We start from the raw sequence: 22,312 nt of genomic DNA on the forward strand, positions 1-22,312 counted from the left end.
ACTTGCAACAGAAAAGCTCCAAATTGTATAAAATAGTTTTTTAAGCACACATAAAATATCCACAAACAGATAAGAATTGAGGTAGACTAGCCTGTCACCCTTTAGATGGGTTAACAAATAAATTTAGAAAAAAAACAGCAAGTTGTACAATAAGCCACAGGCGTCCCTGCAGTAGGGCTTTACCGTCTGTCAGGTTCAAGCCCCGTGGTCCCTTCAACCAACGCATCTCAAAACTTTGTATCTATTTCAAGGTGTATTTAGGGGCTGTTTATACCAGTTCTAAACAGTCAAATGAAAAACCTATTTCTAGACATGGAGCATATCCTACCTATTAAAGGTGTGCCATCAACCTAAAAACATATACAAATCCACTTAATTTTGTGCAGATACTTAAGTCCATGTCTGTGATGTCACTTCTGTATCAAATCCCGGAAGTGTGGTCCGCTATTTGCATTCTATGATTTGGTTCATTCCTGCGGTACTTCTTATCGGCTCACAGTCACACAGTGATACCCATACCAAAGGGACTACTAAGCGCTGCTTAAGTGCACTGTAAAGGTTTATTCTTCTTTTCAGTTCTATATCCTGAAGTAAGCTGCATACTGTATCCCTCAGCAAACTGTACTGGGGCCAGATGCTGCCACAGCTGGACATAAATGTTTGAGCGGCCCCTGCTCGCATTCCCACCATGGCTCTTTTTAGATAAACCTCAACACCAGTTGGATAATAAGGACAAAAGAGCACACCTAATGTGATCATTGTCTGTGTAAGGGGCAAAACTACTGCCGGTATTAATTGTAAGGGGCTCAACTATGGAAATTAGGTGTAAGGAGCAGAAGCACTGTGGTCATTAAGTATAAGGGGCAATATTACTCCGGACATTATATGTATAAGGAGCACTACTTCTGCATACCTCCCAACAATACTCTGCTCCTGGACTTCCATCTTTATGTATGATTACCCTCATCTGTGGGGAATAGGTAAATTGCTAAGAAAGGTGCTTCAACACAGGTGATGGCAATTATAAATTAAGAGGGAAGTCCAGGAGCAGAGAAATGTGTCCCTCCTGGAGAGGGTCATGTTGGGAGGTATGCTTCTGTGCAGTGGCGTAACAATGGAGGGTGCAGGGGATGCAGTTGCTATGGGGCCCGGAGGCTTGGGGGGGGCCGAGGCCAAGCTAGCAATCCCCTGCACCCTTTTAACTTTTTTTTTTTTAATAATGCCGCAGGCAGTGGCAGGCTGGCAGCACATGCTCCAGCTTTACATCCTGCAGCTACCTCTTACCTCCCCCTGACCCTTCTCTTCCGGGGGTTAACGTCACTCTCTAGTGACCTATTACATCCTGCAGCTACCTCTTACCTCCCCCTGACCCTTCTCTTCCGGGGGTTAACGTCACTCTCTAGTGACCTTCCCCAGCGCGCAATACAAAAGCCCTGACCTGTCAAGCTCCGGCGCTGATTACACGAGACAAGTGTGGACGGAGTGTAGTGTGCAGACTCAAAGCAGCGGTAAGTCGTTCCGGCAGTGTACTGCAGGGATTTGGGCAGTGTGGTAACAGAGACCCAGCAGGATAAAGACTAGGAGGAGCTGTGACCTATTGCTGCCAGAGGTATCCTCTGGGAGGAGGGTGGGGAAGGTACATAGCAGCACCTGTACTGGGTAGGTAGGTGGTAATAAATATGTACTGGGTAGCAGCACCTGTACTGGATGGGGGGTGATTAAAAGGTACAGAGTGGCACCAAACTATTTATGGCATGGTCTCTGTCTGTCTTTCTTGAACTCTCTTACTGACTCCCTCTATCTGTAGCTCTCTCCCTCGCTCTTTCCCCAGCTCTCTGCTCACTCTCCCCCTGTCTCTCACTGGCATGCTCTCTCCCCATCTATTGCTGGCACGCTCTCCCTGACAATCTCTCACTCATACTCGCCCCCTACCTTTCTCTCTTGATCCCCCTTTCTCTTTCTCCCTATTTTTGTATCAACCCCCCCCCCCCCCACGGACATTGTAGTGACAAAAGGTGTGTGGGGGGGCCCTTCCAAGATTTTGCTATGGGGCCCACGTCATTCTTGTTACGCCTCTGCTTCTGTGGGCATTGTTTATAAGAGGCACTACTGTGTGGTGTAATATGAATCAGGAGTACTACATGTGGTGTAAAGTGAAAAAGATTGTTCTACTGTGTGGTGTCATTTTAATTTGACATACTATTGTGTAGATGTGACCTTTCCGTGTGAGACTACACCCTTTTTTTGCAGCAAAGTTGCACACTTTCACTTTTATTAAGTATAAAAGATATATGACAAAATCTATAATCACTTACCAATAAAATTGAGCACAGTCCGGCCAGGCCCATAGAGACTCCTTCATTATCAAGAATGATGTACATCTAGTGCTTTTTACAACAACCATGTTTAACTGGTCAACATTCTTTATTGCAGGTCTCGTCCTCTCAAGAACACGAACCAGACTATATTGGTTGTAGGTGGAGTTCAATGGCTTAACTCAGATCATTTGCAGATTATTCACAGAGTGCTGAACAGGTACATCTCATATTAATTGAGTTGGATAATTCTGGTTTATGCTCATTGTAATTCGACAACACTTTACCATTTCCTAGATTATAGCAGGATTGTAAACTTTCCCTGAATGCAGGCAAATGGAAAATACATGGTGAATCTCAGTTAAGACCAGATAGAAATTTAATTTAAACAATATCACTCAGAATGTGCCTCTGAGTGATATCATTTGCAATATTGTCTATTGTGTACACTCAATATCACTAAAGGTGTGCGCTCCCATGCATCATTAACAATGATTGATGTCTTCCAAACATGCCGGTCATATAGCCAAACAACCTTCCTGTTCTGTGGTTCCCAGTGAAGTCATGGAACTATATCAGTGGCCTATATCATTCAGTGTATACACACAATATTGGGACCGGTGGCCACGGACGATATTGTTAATTATATCGGCCATGACCCCCATCGTGAAGTGTTTATGAGGCTTAACCCTTAGAGTGCCAAGAGAATTTGTCAAAATAGGTGTGAATATTGCCAAGCAAATCTTTTTTTATTAAACCCTTTGAGTGCCAACGTTGCTGTGAGAGATCCTCAAAATATCCGCTAAAAATGCCAGCGTTGCTCACAGCCACTGTTATTTTTTTGGGTGCAATGTTTAACTAAACTTCAATTACTTGACTTGGCTGTATTTGTATTTACTTATACTAAAAGAGCAGTCGCTGTGAGCGATGCTGGCATTTTTAGCGGAGATTTTGAGGATTGCTCACAGCAATGATGGCACTGAAAGGGTTAAGTATGCTTTTTCATGCATACATCGTTTCCAACATATCGAGCGCAAATGCTTCCAAATGTAAACAATCCCCTTTGTGTTTAATAACATAAATTATTTGGACAAAGTCAATTTTTATATTTTTTTTACGCATTACACTCGCCAATACCAAAATACAATACCAAAAAGAGAATGTTTTTGATGAATTGTTAGTAAAATGTTTTATTTATTAAAGAATAAATACAGACAGAATATAGTTTAGCTGTTATTACAAAGATGAAGTCTACATATTATAATACTAAAACTTGTTGTTTAAGAGTAAGAAACCCTGTAATTAGAGACTCAAGTAATGCTAATAAGCAGACTACAGAAATGCCAGGCAGGTTCCTGATCTTGGAATGTGTCACATACTAAAACATTATAGATGGAGATTGATTGGAAAATGCTGCAATCAGTGGAGCACACACAGGAAATACCCAGGTGCAGCCAGGTTTGGTTTCCATAAAGCGACAAACTGCGAAGATATAGTTACAGGTTGTATGTTTTTTTCCCTTGGACTTATACTCTATATGCAAGGTCTCTATTAATATGCTAATGCATGCTAATGCATTCCTCTGGTGTAAGACTACTAATTTCCCCCTGGTCTTTTCAGTGCCTTGTGAGGATATAAAAAATATTATTCAATGACAGTGAGGCAACTTTTGATATTATAATTTAGTGCTAATGGCGTCTGTAAGTAGTAGAACATTTTTAGGGGCCTGTTTATCAAAGTTATGATCCCTTAAATCATTTTTAAGCAGATTCTACATGATTTAACCCCTTTACCATTGAGGGCTTTTTACACCCATGTGCAAAGACCATTTTTCAACATTTGAGTACATCACATGAGAATTATACCTTGTTTTCAGAAGACTTTGAATTTTTACAAAATACCATTAGTCTTTCTGCTTCTAACATGTGATATCATTTGTTTCTAAACATAACAAAGAAATACGCTTGGTTCTTCCTTCAGTGACTATCCAAATTAGAACAATATAAACAATCAGGATATTCATGTGCATTTTTCACAACCAAAAAATTCCTTCACTTGGAAAGGATAATGAAATTAATGGATTTATTAAATTTTATTGTCTCATTTCCCCTATCTCAGTGTAAATGCTTATACAATGCAGGAACAACGGATAGCCCAACAATGTTGACTCTTTTTAAGCAAGACAACCTACCTTACCATGTTAATTGAGGGAAACATTATTTGAGACAGTATGAGGGAGATTTTAGTATTATCCATCTCCCCATCTGTCGGAAAAGTAACTTTTTGTGTAATGTATAAATCACTGTCCCCTCTTTACAAACAATGGTACCCCTGCCCCTACAGTAAGGGCACCAGAATCCATGGCAAACATAATTTTTGTCAGAGGCGCTGCGGCGCCACCGCAGCAGGTGTCCGGGCATCCTTAGAAGGGTGTCCCGGGCACTTCCGCCCAGCGGTGCGCAGGCCACCACGTCACTTCCGCCTGGCAGGGGCACATCATCGCCAGGCCGGGTCAAGCACAGGGAGCCCTCGGCGTCCCCAGGCAAAAAGGGGATGCTGGGGATTACGTCGCCCGGCGGTTACTAAGCAACCAGGCGACGCCGGGCGGTGCACGCCCAGCCAGCTGACGGTGATTTTAATCACAGTGGGCTGGGCACACGGCAGGGGCTGATTGGCTGGGCTATCCCTCTTAAGGGATTCAGCCCTGGTCAGCCCCGCCGGTGATATTGCTCTGCACAGAGCCTTAACGCTCTTTCCTGTTTGGTCCTGCATGATTTGTCCCGGTCTTCCAGTCCTGTGTCCAGTCCTGCTTCTTTCTGGGTCCTGTCACCATCCAGCGGCTGTCCAGGTCCAGCCTTGGTCCAGTCCTTGTCCAATCCTGGTCCCGTCCTGCTCTGGTCCTGCCTGGGTCCAGTCCCGGTCCAGTGGTGGTCCAGCTTGCCTTCAGCTGTTGCCGGTCCCCGGTTCCAGCGTCCTGCTAGTCTCTCTGGATCTATCATCTGCAAGTTTTGGTCTCAGTTTCCTGCCTCTCATCTGTGTCTCCTACGCCCATGGTTCAGCTCCCGTGCCTGGTCCAGTCCCACTTGTACCATCAACCCTGGGTTACGTAAGTGCTCCAGTGGAGCCTGGTCATTTACTACCCTTCACCCGGCGGCTTGCTGGCTTCATTAGTTTTTTCGGCTGCTAAGCCTGTTGTTTAATTTGGGGGTTCTGGAATTCGCCCCGCCGTGGGCTTAGCCTGTCTCCTTCTCTGGTGGTTACCAGTTCCTTTCTTTCAGTTACCCATTGCCCATCATTTTAGTTTCTTGTTAGGCAGGGCTTCCCCGTTCTGTCCTGGTTTATGCTTTGGAGATTGGCTTCCTAGTTCTTGTTGCCTTTTGTATGGAGATTCCACGTATCTGTCACTTGTGCTTGCAACTGGGTCGCATTCCCATCTTTGGCCAGGTGCCGGCAGATAGGGGTTTATTTTCAGTTAGGCCTGTTAGCTAGAGTATCCTCTTGAGCCACCTCTGATGATCACTTATTCTTTGTCCTTCCATAAGACCTAGCTGCATCGGGGTTGAAGCTGGCCTAACTCGCTCCTTCGAACGCGGCGGCCACAGGTGAAGCCTAGTGTTCGCAGGGGGTTGTCATCTGCCTGAGGTGCTCAATAGAGTTAGCGTAGGGTTCGCCGTGGCCGTCCTAAACAGTGGTCCCGGCCACGGGCTCACGCATGACCTCCGGCTCTCTGCTTCCTGTAGTTACATCCAGCACTCAGGCGGCAATCCTAACAATTTTTTCCATATGTTTTTCCTTAGCACAGGTATTTCGCAGGTGATCCCCAGACAATATTGTAGCAAATAAGGGTCTGCATTAGTTGTAAAAAATCTCCCTCTTTTAAATATGGTTGACTCCACTTGTACAGATGTCATTACTTTGGTGATAGAGTTCCCTCCATGTACAGTATATGTACACATCAATATATTGGCCCTTATTCTGGTTCACTCGCAAAGGCAAAATCCTACTCAAATGGACAAAACCATGTGCACTGCAGGGGGGTCAGATGTAACTTGTGCAGAGAGAATTAGATTTTGATAACAGATTATCCTCAAGACCATCCGTATCCCTTTCCATACACATAATGTCACGATCGGAATAACTAAAAGCTTACATTTACCATCCAAATGCATGCTCAGACTGTTCCAGCGCTCAAAGCCTGAATGCCATTTATATGCTGTAAGCGCGCCGTTTGCCACACAGCATCTCCATTGACTCTCTGCTGTCTTCATGGTGCTATAGCATATAGGCTGCTCAGGATATCCACTCTGTTCTATATGGTGGTGTGTTCTGTCCTCTGAGGCCTCTGGTGCTGCTGCCATTGCTGTAGGCCTCTGTCATGCTGTGTCAAACAGCATTTCCCACCATACCTTGTGGTTGTTTAGGCTTTGTTCCATGTTACAGCTACTGAGATTCTGCTCCACTTAAAGAGTCCTGCACCTTTTTCCACCCAGTGGTGCCACCTGACTCTGGCAATGTCTTAACATCAGTGTTCCTAAATTGACTCCTGCTACCATCAGTGTTCCTGCATCAACACCTTCTGCTACCAACAGTGTTCCTACGTTGACTAGAGCTAGCATCAGTGTTCCTACGGTGCATCGACTCCTGCTACCACTGGTGTTCTTAAGTCGACTCCTTCTACCATTGGTAGACACATTGACTCCAATTGGCTACATTAACTCCAGCAACCAATGGTGTTCCTACATTGACTCCTGGTACCATCAGTGTGCATACATCAACTCCAGCTACCATTGGTGTCCCTACATTGACCATCAGCATTCAATTTATCTCTTGGCCTTCCTTGGTGCTCTACTCCTCACATTCATCTAATCATCCTCCAGTCAGAACAGATTGTATCTTCACTCCAAGTGGTTAGCTGTTAATTTACCATCTCTACATCTTGCCAAAGACTGTACCATATTGATGCCATACTACCTCTGACAGCATACTTCGTTTACCACTATACCTGAAGAACTTTTACTGCATGTACTGTATACCACTGTGACATGCTCCTAAAGATATTGAGTTGTGATACTGAATTTGCACATAATAAAACCCTTGAAGTTTTACCTTGGTTTTGTGGTGGTTACGCCCTTGGGCGCATGCGCAACATCTTGGTTGCATTCCAGAAACACTATCCAACCTCCCAGGTTCACATATACCTCTGCCCATATTCCTGAGGCTTCCATAGATCAGCCTCAACCCCCAAGCTTGATACATGGCCCCTGTTACGGGAATGACTGATAAACTTCATCTGGCATGCATCAGGTCAACATGGTCAAAAGGTGGACACAATCAAAAGGTCAACATGGAAAAAGCCCACCATGAGTTTGCAACCCTTTTTTCATGTTGACCTTTTCATTTTGTCAACCATTCCACCATGTCGACAAAATGCATGTTGACTTTTTGCCTGTCGACCTTTTGAATGTTGACCTAGACACTGTCAATCTAAAAAATCATCCCCCCACCTATCTGCTCAGCTGTTCTCGGCACTTGTGTTCCACCAGACCATTAGTCATGCAATGACACTTCCTAGCAAAGATGTCTCTTCTCAATGTGTGTCCACCCAATGCAGTGTCTTATTCCCCTCTCAATTGTATGGGAGGGCCAAGCTGTCCCCTTGTCCCCCTGTTCTGATGTACCTGGTCTAGGGATAACAAAAGAGATGCAAGACCTTTCTATCAGGGCTACTGAACCTATTAAAGTAACAAAGGCCCTTATTTTGATCTGAGCGGTACGGACCGCGTGCGGCCGTACCGCCGATGTTTACACTCTGCACATGCGCAGAGGTCACTCTGCGCATGTGCAGGGGAATTCGCCGAGTAAAAAATTTAGACGCCGCAAAGGGGGCGTATAGGGGTGTGAGGGGCTTAATAGCCTCATTACCCTATGTATACGCCCAGCGTTTCATGGGCGTTCCCATGCAAACGCGGGGCGTATGCATGGTAATGAGGCTATGACGCCAGTGATGGGGGCGGAAAGCTGACATCGCCGGATGTCAGCTGCCCGCCCCAATACAAGCTTTCACACGGACGATTGTCCGTGTGCTCTAAGCTTGCGTGAGCGGGGGGAGCGTGCGGCCCTGCCTTCGATGGTCATCGACCATCGAATGCAGGGGGCAGCTCCCAACATGGTGGAGGCGTACGCCCCGCCATTTTCATGCGGATCGGCAGCCGTCCGTGTACGGACGGCCGTGCCGATCCGTCTTGTAGGCGGGGATTCGTCTGGTGCGGTCGGAGCCGCATATGCGGCTCGACCGCACCAACCAGAATAAGGGCCAAAGAAAGGGGGCAGCTTCAATTTGCTATGCAGGAGATACTGTAGGTATTCTAGAAAAATATTTTCAAATTTGTTGATGTTATTGCCGTGTACACTAATCCGATACAATTTAGCCCTTTGACATAAATAAGATCACACATTCTTAGGCTGCAGGCTGCAAATAATGTATACCATCCTACTTTTTTTGTTGCAGAAGGCTTTTTACATTTATGTATATCATTCTCAGTGAACTTTTTGCGAATTATATGATTTATTAGTATTAAAATCTAATAGCACCTAAATAGCATATTATAGCCATACAGAAATATAATACAGCATTGTGTTAGTTATAGTGCAATTACTTCTGCATTCACAAAAGTACATCTTTCTAAATCTTTAATCCCAAAAGAACCACATCTCATGAATCATAATTGCTCTTTTTATTTGTATGCGTTTAAGTAAATGTGTTATGGTTTTCGCCTGGGCTCTGGGTGATACGACAGCTGGCAGGAGGAAAAAGGTCAGGCGTGAGCCCGCAGCTGGGACCGCTGTTTAGAACGGCCACAGCGAAACCTACACTGACTCTGTTGAGTCCCCCGGGCAGATGGAATACCCCTGCAAGTGCTAGGCTTTGCCTGTAGCCGCCGCGTTCGACAGAGCCAGTTAGGCCGGCTCTGACCCCGATGCAGCCAGGTGTTAGGTAAAGACAAGGAGTGAGCGATCGCCAGGGGGTATCTCAAAAGGACCGTCTAACTACAGGGCCTAGCTGGGAAGAGACCCCTAACTACCGGCACCTGGCCAAGAACGGGGAACGGCGACCCAGTCGCAAACACAAACAAGGAAATAGGGAATCTCGGAACAGGGACACCCCGAGACTGTGATTCCCCAAAACAAGGAGTAGCTAGAAGGGAAATACCCCTGCCTACCCAACGCTAAGGTGACAGACAATAACCAAAGAGGAAGGACAACAGAAATGATACCGCAAAATAACAGCGGACCCACGGAGGGGTACAGCCACGGCGGGCCGAAGATGGTATAAGGAATAACCAGCAGGCTCCAACGGAGCATTTACGTGACCCACAGGCAGATAGGTAACGGGGACAGGTGCAGGCTCTGGCCCAGGACAGGATGATGATCCAAGCAGGCTGGGAGACAAGAGAGCAGGAGTATACACCAGGACACTTCAAAGACTGGAGCAACAATGCTCCGGGGACCGGGTAATCAGGCTTATGCTATTACTAGCAAGGAGCTGAGCTGCAGAGGATATATCCTGGGATCCAAACAGGAGACTGGAACAAGGGACCAGGAAGCGTGGCTAGGAGCAAACAGAAGTTCCCTGCAAATGCAGCAGGAACTTAAACAGAAAGCTATCACTGGCAGAATACTGCAGGTGAGCCTGCCCTATAAAGGGCTCAGGTGATTAACTACACCTGAAGATTCAGGGAGCTCCCAGGCTAGTGCTTGATTAGCTTAATATCTCACAGCCTAGTGAATAAACTAAGCTCCCAGAACACAAAGCTGTAATGGCAACAGACCTGCCACTGGAGGTCACCAGTGAGTCAAAATGCCAAACAGAAACTGACAGAAAACAAAACAGACTGGTTCCTGACAGTAGTCCCCCCCCCCCCCCCTTGAGGAGGGGTCAACAGACCCCAAAATCCAGACCTCCAAAAATAAATGTATCTGGATTCTGGATAACGGGGCAAAGGCAACAGAAAGGTGAACACAAGCTAAAACCACGGCTTGTCTCAGTGCCCCCCCTTGAGGGTGACCACAGGGCACAACCAAAAAGACAAACAAGATGATCCAGGAAAGCGGAAAAAGATTAATGCTTCTTCTTTTTCTTTTTTCTAGCTTTTGATGGAATCAGCAGTTTAAGGCCCCACACATTATCAGATCTGATGGTACCTTCTATCAAATCACAGCTATGGGTTACCAAATCAGAAACAGAGTTGAAGTCTCGATCTGAGGAGATCATGAGAGTCTTTTTAACAGATGGAATCTCAGAAAGGGAAGAATGTCTTAATTGGCCATAGGCAGAACTCTTATTGGATTCCCCAGACCCAGAATTACAGGTACCAGATGTGTCCAAAAAATTTTTGTCAGGAGTCAGTGAGACAAAACCAATAGCTAAACTCCTGGATTCCGGACCAAGCGATGAGGCAGAAGAACGAACAAAAAGAGACTGTGAGTCTCCAGAAGCCAGGTCCTTAAGCCCCTGGCTTATGCTGGGCACCACATTTCCAGGAGCTGGTGGAACCCCATCCTTCTTTTTGGGACTGAACTTCTTAATAACTGCATCACAGAAAGAAGATAGATCTCGGATACAAGGGTCACCAGCATTGATCCGCTCGTAGGCCCATGTCTGAGGTCTACCCCTAAAGGCAGAAATGATGAGGTCTACAATGTTAGCCCAAGTGACCCCTGAAGATGGTCCAGATTCAAACAGGGAAACAGTGTCCAACCAGGGCAATAAAATGGGCAAGATCTCCATCAAACACGATGGACGTAGGGACATCCACCTCTGGGACCTCAGAACTGGAATTCTCTATGGGAACAACAACCTTGGGGGCTAAGATTTCTGAAGCCTCCCGAGAGGCTGGCAAAACCGAAACACTCACCGGGTTTGCAGCCATCAAGACCCTTGCTGAGGCTGTGGTCTTTGGGACCTCAGACAAGGATATGGCCACCCCTTCCGGGGACACAGCTTCTATGATACCACTTGAGACTAGATGGACTGAGTCCCCTTCCGGGACCGGACTGGCAGAGTCCCCCTCAGGGACCGGACTGGCAGAGTCCCCCTCAGGGACCGGACTGGCAGAGTCCCCCTCAGGGACCAGACAGACTTGCCCCCCTTCTGGGGCGAAACAGACTTGCCCACCTTTTGGGGCGAAACAGACTTGCCCACCTTCTGGGGCGAAACAGACTTGCCCACCTTCTGGGGCGAAACAGACTTGCCCACCTTCTGGGGCGAAACAGACTTGCCCACCTTCTGGGGCGAAACAGACTTGCCCACCTTCTGGGGCGAAACAGACTTGCCCACCTTCTGGGGCGAAACAGACTTGCCCACCTTCTGGGGCGAAACAGACTTTTGGGCCCCCACTCGGGGCTACGGCCTTTGGGCCCCCACTCGGGGCTACGGCCTTTGGGCCCCCACTCGGGGCTGCGGCCTTTGGGCCCCCACTCGGGGCTACGGCCTTTGGGCTGAACACTTTTCGCACGGTTTTTAGGAAACCCGGAAGATCCCTTAGGATGGGATCGTCAGACTCTATGAGAGGTTTAACCCACTCCAAAGCTCCTCCTCTAAAGCATGATAAGAGATAACGGACAGCAGAAGCAGGAGTCATCTTCACATTATGTGAGAAGTCCATTCCAGCGAGGAATTGCTGAGCAATTGGTCGGAGCTGGGCCAAATCTCCATCGAAGTATGGAGTGTTAGGAGTATCATCAGACACGCCCGGCGGGCCTTGGGCATCAAATTGGCTCGACTGACCTCGAGCACCACAAACGTTCAATGAGCCCCAAGCGCCCTTGCCGCTAGATGAGCCCCCGGCATCGGACTCGCCTAAGGAGACCGGGACTCCTGGATCCACAACCTCAGAGGCAACTCCGAGAACCCCAAGATCGGGGAAGATGTCACTAGAAATCCCGGCTGAGACTGATGTCAGGGATTCTTTTTTCGGAGTTATGCCTCCCAAGGCCTCATCAGGAGCAATGACCTCCATAACTCCATGTGGGGTTAAGTTCCCCAAGACCCTCTTAGGGGTGATGGCTTCAAGGACCCCCTCTGGGATTATGCCGCTTGAAGCCCCTTTTGAGGGAAAAACCTGATACTCCTCTACGGGACTTAACAGTTCCAATGTTGAAAGAACGTTGATCTCCCTGACTGGAAGATTAGTATCTAACGTCTTTCTGTCTGGAATCTTTGTGGATGAATTCCACATTCCCGTCTGATTCCGTACCTCAACATGGGGCGCTCTAGTCTTAGGACCCCAGTTGTAAGTCGGAGCGTTACGTATGTGGGGTGTGTGGTCAGGCTCCTCCTGCTTAGAGGAGATAGGCATAGATGTAATCTCCTGATACCACTTGGATTGAGGAAAACCCTTCCCAGTACCACCACCAGGTCTGCGCAATTCGCAATACTGGAGAAAGTGGCCTGATTCCCCACAATACAGACATAGGTTAAAGTCTTTACGCCGTCGCCGCTCTTCTGGTGTGAGCCTTGGCCGTAAAAAACTTCTATGTCCCTTCTGAATCTCCTGATCTGAAGTTTGACTGACTACCCCCTTAGCCAGGGTCTCCCTAGGAGCTGGTTGAGCCCCAAAAACCTCAGACAGATCCAGGAAAATTTGGGTTAACAGATCTTGCAATTGCAGAAATGACTGCTGCAGACCCTTAACCCGCTCAGGTTTTAATTCTGTAAAGGCCGTATTTAAGGCCATCAAGGAAGCTTGCAAGGCCTGCATGATTAAGTACAGCAATGAAACAAACAGACCAGACCAACTGGGCAAGCTGAATAAAGCAAAACCCCGTAACGGGCAAAATGCGGGAAGAAAAAAAAATCTTAATATGGACAAATCTATAAGTCCCGCTACCAATCAAAAACACCCAAATCACCTTGAAACAAAATTTTATATATGCATGTATACCTATGACTACTGTGAACACATGCATATATCGGTATGGCCAGTGATAATGTTATGGTTTTCGCCTGGGCTCTGGGTGATACGACAGCTGGCAGGAGGAAAAAGGTCAGGCGTGAGCCCGCAGCTGGGACCGCTGTTTAGAACGGCCACAGCGAAACCTACACTGACTCTGTTGAGTCCCCCGGGCAGATGGAATACCCCTGCAAGTGCTAGGCTTCGCCTGTAGCCGCCGCGTTCGACAGAGCCAGTTAGGCCGGCTCTGACCCCGATGCAGCCAGGTGTTAGGTAAAGACAAGGGGTGAGCGATCGCCAGGGGGTATCTCAAAAGGACCGTCTAACTACAGGGCCTAGCTGGGAAGAGACCCCGAACTACCGGCACCTGGCCAAGAACGGGGAACGGCGACCCAGTCGCAAACACAAACAAGGAAATAGGGAATCTCGGAACAGGGACACCCCGAGACTGCGATTCCCCAAAACAAGGAGTAGCTAGAAAGGAAATACCCCTGCCTACCCAACGCTAAGGTGACAGACAATAACCAAAGAGGAAGGACAACAGAAATGATACCGCAAAGTAACAGCGGACCCACGGAGGGGTACAGCCACGGCGGGCCAAAGATGGTATAAGGAAAAACCAGCAGGCTCCAATGGAGCACTTACGTGACCCACAGGCAGATAGGTAACGGGGACAGGTGCAGGCTCTGGCCCAGGACAGGATGATGATCCAAGCAGGCTGGGAGACAAGAGAGCAGGAGTATACACCAGGATACTTCAAAGACTGGAGCAACAATGCTCCGGGGACCGGGTAATCAGGCTTATGCTATTACTAGCAAGGAGCTGAGCTGCAGAGGATATATCCTGGGATCCAAACAGGAGACTGGAACAAGGGACCAGGAAGCGTGGCTAGGAGCAAACAGAAGTTCCCTGCAAATGCAGCAGGAACTTAAACAGAAAGCTATCACTGGCAGAATACTGCAGGTGAGCCTGCCCTATAAAGGGCTCAGGTGATTAATTACACCTGAAGATTCAGGGAGCTCCCAGGCTAGTGCTTGATTAGCTTAATATCTCACAGCCTAGTGAATAAACTAAGCTCCCAGAACACAAAGCTGTAATGGCAACAGACCTGCCACTGGAGGTCACCAGTGAGTCAAAATGCCAAACAGAAACTGACAGAAAACAAAACAGACTGGTTCCTGACAAAATGGATAACTAGTTAACATAGACACTTTACTGATTACAATTAATTACAGCAGTATTGAGCTTATGTATAGAGAACAATTGCAAGTTATAATTACCAATGTTATAGTAGTTAATTTATGTTAAAGATAATTACCATTCAGAAATGTTAGAAATAATTCATAAGTGAATGGATATAAAATGAGTGTTAAGATTGTAAATTAATTACCATTATAGATCAGTTTTGTATGCCAACGTTTCAGATTGCATTTATCATTAGGGATCTGCTGGAAAATGCAATAAAAGGCAGTTGAAACATATAAAATTTGGTTCTCTTTGAGTATCCAATAGTGAATTTCAGAGAGTCTTATTGTCAAATTATCACCAAATCACAGTATGAAACTTTTTAAGTACAGTAGTCTCTTATTCTTTAATTACGTAATTCTATGTAACATACTGTAGTTGTGTTTTTTTAATTAATAAATGCTTTTAAGCATATTCTCCATCATTAAAGGTTTCATATGCTCTTTATATATTAGTCTGCTAGATTGTGCGTATTCCACATGCGCGGCTCGACAAATCCATCAGGCTTTCAGCCCTTCTGGCAGTGTTGCCTAATAGGTAATGCTTATTTTCTATCTATAAAGGGTACACATAGCCATATCAGAAGTACCACCACATGTGGACATTTCACAGTTTGGGCCAGATGTAACAAGCTTCAGAAAGTGATCAACAACAAGCCTTTAACATGGCAGTTAGGAGCTGATTGGCTGGTTGTTATCACTCTCCATTTTATCACTTGTTAAAGCTTTTGGCCTAAGCATCCAAATCTCTACAACCAACACTGAATTAATTTTAAGTTAGGGTTATCGAAGATGAATAAATATGATTTGATCCAGATAAATGTCTTTTATTATTGCTAAAAGCAAACAGCAGATGAAAATACACTTGTTGGAAATCTAACAATATTCAAATCGATGCCTTTTGTTTTCTTAGGGAAAATCTATTAGATATTTTGGTAATCGTAAAGTCTATAGGGATGGGATTCCATTTACCAGTGCATGGCATTCGTTCCTTATCACTTGTAAGTATAAAATATCATGATTTCATAAATTTTTCATGATCATGTTAAAAAAGAGTGATGACCGAATGCATGCAGGTTCATCTATTTCTCCTTTTTTCACTTTGACCTACACATGTTTGGCAAATTGTAGACTTTAGGTAACACTGATGTTGTTAAAAGTATATGTAGTTGGGATCCTGACAGTCAGAAGGCCGACAGCAGGAATCAAGATCCTGATGGTCAGTAGACTCCTTCTCCCTAACATTCATTCATCAGTAACAATAGAGTTCCATCTTCCAACACAGTAGTCCACTGTGAACAAAGAGTCAATAAACTGGCTTGATGGTAGTTTAACTGATGGATATGGCTACAACACAAATGCAGGGAAAGAGGGGACATGATAGAAAGTTTCCAATATATCAAGGGTTTTAACAAGGTACAGGTGGGAGACATTCTTCACAGGAAGAGGAGCAACAGAACACGAGGACATGCACTGAAACTAGAGGGAGGAAGATTCAGGGGAAATGTGAGGAAGAATTACTTCACATAAAGAGTAGTAGATAAGTGGAATAGCCTACCATCAGAGGTGGTAGAGGCAAATACAGTAGTACAATTTAAACATGCTTGGGATAAGCATATTGATATCCTTACAAAAAAATAAGGATCAAATATGGTTTGAGGTAACATGTTTAAAAAAGGGGCAGACTAGATGGGCCAAGTGGTTCTTATCTGCCGTCAAATTCTATGATTCTATCATAAGAATGGTTAGATGACCTATTTTTTCTGCAACAAGATTAATAATTAATATTTATCACATTCAAATAAGTTATCAACCCCTAAAGTTAAAGGTTAATGGGTAACCAGGATACATGCAGTGGGGATGCCAGGATCCTGATAGATGGAATCCAGATAGGAGTCAAGTATCCCCCAACCCCCCCAACCCTAACCCTCCTTCACTGCATATGGGGGGGGATCTTAGAATGCACACCCGATTTACATGAGGTGCTATCATGCTGGGACTTGTAATTATGCAAAGAAAAACATGTGGTGCAGATGCACACTCCATATTATTAATCAAATCAATCAATAATAGAGGTTCTTGGTATATTCATTGGCCAAGAAATATTTGCCCACCAACCACGGTGACCTCATTTCTGGTGGGTCCCTAATACTAAGTTTGAATCTAGGGTGCGGAACCCCAAAAAGGCCAGCACAAGCCAGTCACCTCCTTCACTGCAGCCTAACCCTATCTGTGCCTTCCCCGCAGCTTGACCCTAACACCATCTGTTATGTTAGTGCCTAACCCCCATACCATGCAGCCTACCCCCCTTTTAAGTGTCTAATCCTAACTCTCCCCATAGCCTAACCCTACCTCCCACCCCGCAACCTAATCCTACATTCCCCCATAGTTTCAGACGCCAGACCACCCCCCCCCCCCTATTCGCCTGTGTGGCCCTAACCAATCCTAGTTGAATTCTTTTGATGGTCTCCCTGCAGAAGTAGTGATTCCGGCACCGGTCTCCTAGAGGTAGGTGAGATGCTGCTGCGGTATAGTGAATTCTATCAACATTAAAAATAAAACAGAGAAGTGTTTGAGCTCTTTTGTAGTGCAAGATTATGTGATATCATGGTTTGTGACCTTGGTAAGTCATATGGAGAACACAATTGCATAGATACAGGAAACTGGAGGTTGGTCTGTAATTTAACTGTTAATATGCTTAATTAAACTTTGCAACAAGAAGGTGAAAATATTAAATCCCCCCCCCCCCCCCCCCCCCAGTTATAGGTGACTTGTGAAAATGAAAATGAGAGTGCTTTTTAAAAATGTTTACATGAACATAGAAATAAGAGGCCTTACTCCAACAGGGCTGTTTGCGATGATAACCATTTATCCATTTATTACATCTCACATAAGTTCTGATTATTAACAGTGACAGACAAAAATTGCACAAAAAAAGCACATAGCCAGTGTAAACCATGACAATCAAACGAAATTTCAACTATAATCATGAATAATTTACAGACTGAAACAGGCCCAGAGGAATAATTCCATGTTTACAGACAGAGCAGACAATGGAAAATAAAAACAGTTTGAGATAAATAGACGGACAGTATATTTATGGCCTGCACTCAGATCCTATTCACAGTCTCCTGGAATCGTTCCAAGGTCTGGCACAAAGCTCTTGACAGAGCAACTTCAGCTGATGTTATTCCTTGTAATACTAGATAATGTAGAATACTACAATGCATTCTGTAGTGGTGCAGCTTACATAATAAACATCTAGTGATATCGGTACGTTACAATCCTTCTGGTTTAGTACATTCCATGTATACACTAACAATAATCTGACTGTGAACATTTTCTCCTAGATGTGTTTGTTCTCTCTGTTGTTGGATTACATGATATTTCTGTCTTTCGGAATCAATCATTGGTGCTTGTTTTATTCCACAAAGTAATAACCACTTTATTAGTACAGGTATATTATGCTTATGATATAATATGCTTTTCAGTCTCTTATCCTTCTACACACTGCGCTCCCATTGGCTAATGCACATTTTAAATTAAACTGGACCTACATTGCGCAGAAGCTTGCACATATTACAGGTCGAGTCTCCAATATCCAAAATGCTTAGGACCCCCAACAGAAGTATTTTGGATATTGGACTTTTCCATATTTGATAACATTTGCATATTATAATAATATATCTTGGTGATGGGAACCAAGCCTCAACATATATTTCATATCCAACTTACTGTATACACACAGTCTGAAGGTTACTTTATACAATATTTCTAATTTGTACATAAAACAAAGAGTTTGGTGGCCCTGCGGGATGCCGTATGAACTTGGAGGTATTTTTAAAGGTGCAATCACTTACAAGGCAAAACCTTACCTTGTAAATGACTGCCCCTTTAAAAAAAACTCACAGTTCATCCTACATGGCAGCCGAATTTGGAGGCTATTACATTTGGACCAAGGAATTGATTCATGTTTAATATACACCTAATATACACATAGCCTGATGATAATTTTAGACAATATTTTTATAGTTTTGTGCATGAAACAAAGTATGTATGCATTGACTATCAGAACAAAATGGTGTCGCACTCAACAAGTTCCATATTTTGGAAATGGGAGACATCGGGGTATTCAATTATTGCCGTATTTTTCAGCAGGTGAGGTTCACACAAATCAAAACATCGAGTCAGCAGCGCATAGTGTTTATTCCTTGATAGAGGAATTTAGATGATTCCCTACAAAATGTTAGGAATAGAAAATAGGGATGCCTCATAGAAAATGCAATAATTGCTAAATATTTACACTAATTAATGTATTGGCATCATGTTTTATTCTCAATGGAAGATGTATATGAAGCATTGGAGAGAAATTGTGGGAAAAGTTGCCTAAAGCAACCATTCAGCAGCTTCCTGACTATTTAAAGATTGTGCTAAATTAATGACAGGCGCTGATTGGTTAGGGCAACATCTTCGCTTTTTCACTCCCCAAGGCTTACTATAATGTATTCCCTAACTTATTGTAAAAGCTGTAGTTAAACAGCAAATGTGATGCCGATAAAATATATAATATTTTGCTCAGACCACCAAGATTTCACCCAAACATCTCCATCCCAGAAATGGTGCTGCAACTCTTCTTTGTGCTGTAGATAATACAAGCCATGAGGTAGTCTTTATCCATGTGGTATACATCATCATGATTTCCATATGTATTTGTATATCTCAGTGTAAAAAGTCTGTCTGCTTAACAAGTCAGTAGTAATTTAACCCACATGTTAAACCATTGTGAACAGAATCAAAACGCTGGATGTGGCTATCATTGACTTGCAAGGGAAAGGGATAACTAACATAATACAATAGAACAATCACACCACAAATAATATAATCCCTGTATGTTGCACATCGAACATTGTCTAACATTACAACTCCACCCATTTGTGCAGCCCTGGCAGAGCTCCCTGTCTAGTCAGCAGTGCTCACATAACACATCCAGGGTGACTGGCAAACAAATTCCCGTCTGCTCAATATGACCAAACAACCGCACTGTAAACATACAAAATATGTCTGCTTTGAGGTGAACTAAACACTGCATGAGTCTCCTCTCTGTAATACTGATTTAAATACTACATGTCATTAAATAAGCCTATTACATCTGTCAGTTAGTTACTATCCAGGTGCATTGGTGCCAACCCATACAAACAATGTATGTTAGAGAAAGATAGCTTCAAAAAGACCTACATCTTGCTATTATGAATATGTATTAATTAAACATATGTGCATCCTGCTTTTTATAGTATGGCTTTTTGGGTATGTCTGGCTGATACGCGTTTTCTTATTACACAAACATATATTAGGTTTCTGCATATAAAACAAAAGTTGCAGTGAACTGTAAGTTTCAGGACATTTGGATCTAAAAGCCTGATTATGAGATGTTATTATTGTAAAGAACCAACACAGGGCTTTGATAACAAAGATGGGCGTTCTATTAAAGATGGAATGTTGCTATAGACAACCAATCAGATTCTATGTATTATTTTCTAGAAGGTGCTAAATAAATAAGAAGTAGATTCGGATTGGTTGTTATGGGAAACATCCCATCTACAAAAGAACTCCCATTTTAGAAACTAAACCCCACCATGTCTAATTAAAAAACTATAGATTCATTTTTGTTACAACATATATTTATATAATGTATTACTAAATATTGAATGTAATCATTTATAAATTTCTATTATGTTTTTGAAAACAATAATAAAATTATACTCTATTATTTGAGTATTCATTCAATGGTTAAACAGTTATTTCCCACACTAAACCAACGTAATATTTTCATGTTTGTATAAATATACATATAAATGGAAATGACCTTTAGGAACTACAAACTTATATTTCTAAACTGCTTATATTTAAATTGGTAATTATAATCATTAAAGTAAATGACCTGAGACAACATATACCTGTATCCATTGAACACAACACACTGTATCTATTACAATGCACAACCTAAGGTTAATTAGAGATCAAGGGGGAAATTTACTAAAGGAAATTTGTAAAAAATAGGTGTATTTGTATCTAGAAATACACTTATTTTTGACATTTACTATCCTGAAAATACGGCAATTCGTATTCGTATTGATAGCACATCAATACGACTATGAATTACCGTATTTTCGGGATAGTAAATGTCAAAAATAAGTGTATTTCTGGATACAAATACACCTATTTTTTGTACAAATTTCCTTTAGTAAATTTCCCCCCATGTATCAAAGAGTGGCTAACCTATAGAACTAATCAAATACATTAATACATAATTACATGTAATAAAAATACATAGAAAATCATATGATAATTATAAACATTTGGAAGGAAAACAAAGTTGAATCAAACCTTAACAATGAAATATCTGTAGTAAAAGTTTATACTAAATGGTGTACATTAGTTTTTGATAACCACATTAGTCTTTAGTACACAACACAATTCTTATGTTCACTAAACAAAACAGAAAACATTAGCCTTTGCATGCCAACACAATTATGTATGAATTTATGGTACTCTTTACCTAGAACGGCGCCCATCGCGACCATCGCGACCATCGAATGCACTAAAAAACGGGTGCGATGCGATGCGATGCCCGCGATGGCCGCGATTTCCCATAGGGATCAATGTTAAAAGTGAGATTGGACGCGATTTTAGTGTTCAATGCCTCAATGCCCGTGATTTTTACATAGGAAACAATGTTAAATGGGCCACAGAGCCCAAATAGTCACCGTGAAGTCTGAAATGGCCCCCACAATTGTTAACGCCACCCCACGATCAACGTCAACCCGAAGCGTGGCGAGCGCAGCGAGCCCGCGAGGGGCGGCGGTACGCGTCCTCCGACCTTTTCATACCCCCACTATCCACGTCGGCGTGGAGCTGAGAATAGAATAGTGTGGCGAGCGCGGCGAGCCACCGAGCCCGAAGCGTGGCGAGCGCAGCGAGCCCCGCGAGGGGACGCGGATACCTTCACAGTTATACGCGTCCCCTCGCGGGCTTCCCAGGTGTCCATGGCGACGCGGACACCTGTGAAGCCCGCGAAGGGACGCGTTTACCTGTGAAGGTATCCGCGTCCCCTCGCGGGGCTCGCTGCGCTCGCCACGCTTCGGGCACGGTGGCTCGCTGCGCTCGCCACACTATTCTATTCTCAACTCCACGCCGACGTGGATAGTTGGGGTATGAAAAGGTCGGAAGACGCGTACCGCCGCCGCTCGCCACGCTTCGGGTTGACGTTGATCGTGGGGTGGCGTTAACAATTGTGGGGGCCATTTCACAGTTCAAGGGCACTATTAGGGCTCTGTGGCCCATTTAACATTGTTTCCTATGGCCAAATCGCGGGCATTGAGGCATTTAACAGTAAAATCGCGTCCAATCACAGTTTTAACATTGATCCCTATGAGAAAATCGCGGGCATCGCATCGCACCCGTTTTTTATGTACCCGCGATGCCCGTGATTTTTTACCCCCGACGCCCGCGATGCCAATCGCGGGCGCCGTTCTAGGTAAAGAGTACCGAATTTATTACCACCTATACAGGGTTGTCTTTTCGTATGGGCTTAATGGGCACTTACCCAGGGGCCCCAGGTGTATAAAGGCCCTCATGTTGATAGCTGAGGATACCCTTTTTCCAGGGATACCAGAATTTAAAAAATCGGCCCTGGGGAATTGGAGATATCGAACTTCAAAGCAACAGTCCACATCTGACCTGTTAATTGCAATTCCCAGTCATATTTATCAGGTTATCTCTAACTTAGAGTTTCTCTGAGAGT

At 44.2% G+C, this 22,312-nt stretch overlaps 1 protein-coding gene across 2 annotated transcripts in view; it reads left to right on the forward strand.

Moving 5' to 3' along the window:
- The window catches only part of CPED1 (cadherin like and PC-esterase domain containing 1), a 265,135-nt gene that overhangs the window by 232,374 nt on the left and 10,449 nt on the right, over positions 1 to 22,312 (forward strand). For both annotated transcript variants that reach the window (XM_083182819.1, XM_083182820.1), the window contains 2 exons: positions 2,434 to 2,535; positions 15,425 to 15,512. In XM_083182819.1, coding sequence (XP_083038945.1) covers positions 2,434 to 2,535; positions 15,425 to 15,512 — 190 coding nt within the window. The remainder of the gene's footprint in view (positions 1 to 2,433; positions 2,536 to 15,424; positions 15,513 to 22,312) is intronic.

This window comes from Crinia signifera, chromosome 4 (genome assembly GCF_055691185.1).
Source record: "Crinia signifera chromosome 4, ASM5569118v1, whole genome shotgun sequence".
Taxonomy (NCBI): domain Eukaryota; kingdom Metazoa; phylum Chordata; class Amphibia; order Anura; family Myobatrachidae; genus Crinia; species Crinia signifera.